The sequence below is a fragment of the Portunus trituberculatus genome, chromosome 36, assembly GCF_017591435.1.
Source record: "Portunus trituberculatus isolate SZX2019 chromosome 36, ASM1759143v1, whole genome shotgun sequence".
NCBI lineage: Eukaryota > Metazoa > Arthropoda > Malacostraca > Decapoda > Portunidae > Portunus > Portunus trituberculatus.
Window position 1 is genome coordinate 10,245,946 of NC_059290.1, and position 3,793 is coordinate 10,249,738.

General features: G+C 41.4%; 1 protein-coding gene across 1 annotated transcript in view; it reads right to left on the bottom strand.

Annotated features, from left to right (window-relative positions):
- Positions 1–1,926, bottom strand: part of LOC123513621 (serine/arginine repetitive matrix protein 1-like) — a 4,866-nt gene extending 2,940 nt beyond the window's left edge. The window contains exons 1-3 of the mRNA XM_045270889.1: positions 1,571–1,926; positions 1,379–1,409; positions 1–721 (exon numbers count right to left, since the gene is read on the bottom strand). The exon at positions 1–721 is cut by the window's left edge and continues 841 nt beyond it. Coding sequence (XP_045126824.1) covers positions 1–721; positions 1,379–1,403 — 746 coding nt within the window. The 5' untranslated portion in view covers positions 1,404–1,409; positions 1,571–1,926. The remainder of the gene's footprint in view (positions 722–1,378; positions 1,410–1,570) is intronic.
- Between the last annotated feature and the right edge of the window lie 1,867 nt (positions 1,927–3,793).

Consider the following 3,793-nt stretch of genomic DNA (forward strand, 5'->3'; position numbering starts at 1 on the left):
AATCTTATTTTTGCCTTTCTAGCGCGAATATTCGGGGTTAGAGTGCTGTGGCTGCCCGGAATATTGTAAAGTGCGATTTGCTTTACTGGTTCTCTCCTCTGGCCAGGTGGTAAGAGACTCACAGGCCGAGATAACCCAGTGAATCTTCCGATGGCTTTCCCTCTCCGACGAAACTTCTTGGTTCTGCTTGTTGGCGCTCCTGACAATCTACTTCTCGATTCACCTCCTGCCAGACTCACATTACTGTACCTGAAGCCACCGGGAAAGCTTGCTAGTGTGTTAGTTTCGCCTATACGTCCACTGAGGGTCTTATTTATGCGCGTGACGTTATTATTATAGTCTGCAATATCCACTACAGCTGCCGTTGGTGGATGTTCACTTGTTTCTGAGACGGCATTGGGTTGTTTTACTTTCATTACGTCAATAAAGGCATGCGTAGTATCCGCTAGTCGAGTATTGGCATTCGCAGACCCAAACACGTTACTGTACTTCCCTAGTCTCCTAAAAGATGAATCATACGACCGCTCCTTCCCTTGAGACTCGCTCTGGTAGAAATTCGGCAAGCTAGTCAACTGGGCGGCGGGTGAGGGAGTGAAGGGAGGCACGGTGGTAGTGGTGGTGGTTGTGGTTAGTTCTGCCAATTGTTTGGAGTATCTGGCAGAGTAGACAGGTATCTCTGGATTCTTTAGGGTCCTCCCGGCAGTTAACGTTACCAAGAGAACTGGAAAGCAATAATAGAGTGACGTTATTTATTCATTCATTACATTAACCCCTTCAGTACCACGACGCGTTTCCATATTCATTCTGCTTATTATTTGGAGATTTTATACAGCTTCAAAAACTTATGTGGGGATTAAAATAGTGAAGACTGCAACCAATAACCTTTTGACCTCCATAGACCCTTCCTAATGTAAATAAAATCGACTAATCGGCTAATTATGCCCCAAACTGAACAAGAAGCGTCTCAGTACTGAAGGAGTTAAGGCAAAATATCTAAGCTCAGTGATGATAGTTGAGTACTAACATGTTTTTTTTTTTTTTCTATTACTGTTGCAGAGTTCTTGTTCAATTATCACTAGAATGCAGTTTTCAGAATCCTATGATAGCGTCCACTAAAGCATGTTATTGGAGTGGATAAAGAGTCGAAACGTTTTAGAATTATTGCCTCTGCTTTTGTCATGACACGGGGTCTGTTCAAGCTATCTGGTTTCCCTGGTTAATGTAGTGAATAGTGATGACTCGACCAAACCTCACTGTGAAGCATCTTTAAATCACTTTGTCTATCTGGTACCTTGAGTTTAGTGTGTGTGTGTGTGTGTGTGTGTGTGCGTGTGTGTGTGTGTGTGTACTGATGATGGGTATGTTGTTCATCACTTACCTGTGATTAAACACCAAAATTCCATCGTTTTCTGAAATGTAGGAAAGTTTGTAATGTTTCTTATGTATTATTATTATTATCATTATTATTATTATTATTATTATTATTATTATTATTATCATCATCATCATCATCATTCATATATTCTCACAATACTTCACACCTGCCAGCACCAAAGTGACATTGACTTACCTGCGTTATTAATTAGTTGAGCACACAGTGACAGCCACGCACCAAGCAATAGTTATCATTTCGTCTCTCCATCTCATCACACTGCCGGTAATTACTTCCATTTTCACATTTACCTTCTAACAAACCATCAGTGACCACACATATTTACTATTATTGGACTGTATATCATTGTTTTCCTTCCAATACATAAGTTACGACAAAGTATCAATCATCACACATCATTTACTATTATCGGAATCGTGTGCTTTCCAATCGAGCGAGTGAATGAGAGGGTGGGAGAGGGTAACCACGCAACAGTAACGTACCACTCCACTTGCTACCGTCTCACGCACTGGACATTATGAAACCTTTCCTCCACGCTATATATTCACGGTCCTACCCCCTCTCTCTCTCTCTCTCTCTCTCTCTCTACTCAGGTGTAATTTGCCGCCGCCAGAGTCATTTTGCGAGACCTGTCATTTCGCGCCAAAAGTGAACTGTCGACATAGTTCAGAGTAATGTTTCTTTCCCTCCCTCCCTCCTTCTCCTCCTCCTTCTTCTCCTTCTCCTTCTCCTCTCCTTGGTGCTTTCTTCTTGATTGTTGTTGTTGTTGTTGTTGTTGTTGTTTATACGGTGCTAAGCCATGCACATTCTTAATTGTTGGTGTTTTGTTTGCTTTCTCTCTTTTTCTACGTCGATTTTCTCTTTTTTATGCGCTGCTCTTTCTCCTCCTCCACTTCCACCACCACTACCATCTCCTCCTCCTCCTCCTCCAAGCCACAGCAAAATGAGAATGTGAAATAACTATGCATCGTGATGTATCGAGATTAAAGCATTGTTATACCCCTCTCTGTTAAAATCTCGCATTGTTATTCCTCGTTATCTTTAGCACACACACACACACACACACACACGTCTGAGCTTCATTTACTTTATCATTGTTCTTTTATTGGGCAGAGAAACTTCAGGCAAAACATTCAGAGCTCGAGATTAATTGAGAAGTTTTCTTTCTTATCTGCTCTTCCTTCGCTCCAATTTGTCCGTTTGTGAAGACTTTTCCTTTGTGTGTTCTTGTGAGAGAAGCGTGATATCAAAATAAGAGGTCTTTTTATGGGGAAGGTTCTCTCTCTCTCTCTCTCTCTCTCTGTTTTATTTTCTTCTTTTATTACTGTTTCTGTTTTTCTCTTATTGTCTCTGTTATTTTGTTTTCATCATTATTCCTTTTCCGTTTTTCATCTGTTCATCTATTTTCCTTCTTTCATGTATTGTTTTTGTAGTGTTGCCAGCTCTCTCTCTCTCTCTCTCTCTCTCTCTCTCTCTCTCTCTCTCTCTCTCTCTCTCTCTTATCGTGAACAAAATGGGTGTAAGACAAACCCTCACTTCCCTCACCACTATTATCACCACCATCACCACCACCATCGCAGCACGGCAACCACCATCATCACCATTAGTAACTGTAACTATAGGGACGCCAAAATCACCACCAACACCACCACCACCACCTACTGTTACTGCCATATTTCACTACACCCCTATACACCCTTACACTCATACATCAACACCACCGCATTGCCATCACCACACACACACACACACACACACACACACACACACACACACACACACACACACACACACACACACAGAAAACTTATTGTCCACTGTGTTAAGTAAGGAATTATATAAGAAACTTGATGTATTATAGAGAAAATGCATAGAAATATACTGTTCATCATAGGCAAATTAAGAGAGAGAGAGAGAGAGAGAGAGAGAGAGAGAGAGAGAGAGAGAGAGAGAGGATAAAGGAGAGAAAAGTATTAAAAAAAATCGTCTTGTTCTTTGACCTGCCAACACAACTTTCACTGCGTTGCTATCTATACCAGCACGCACAGATTCCCCCCCAGCCAAGCCCCAACATTCCCTCTCTCTCTCTCTCTCTCTCTCTCTCTCTCTCTCTCTCTCTCTCTCTCTCTCTCTCATAACCTTCAATAGTACCACAAATTTCATAACAGAATCGGGAATTTGCTATAAGAGAGAGAGAGAGAGAGAGAGAGAGAGAGAGAGAGAGAGAGAGAGAGAGAGAGAGAGATTGATGGCTTTATTGTACTACAGCCAGGTGATATTAGCATTAGAGTTGTGCCATTAAGGGTGAATGCACTATACACTAAGCACAGTACATTATTACTTTCGTGTATTTTCTTTTTAAAGTCACAAATCCTACAGGAGGTAAATAATGTCGAGGAA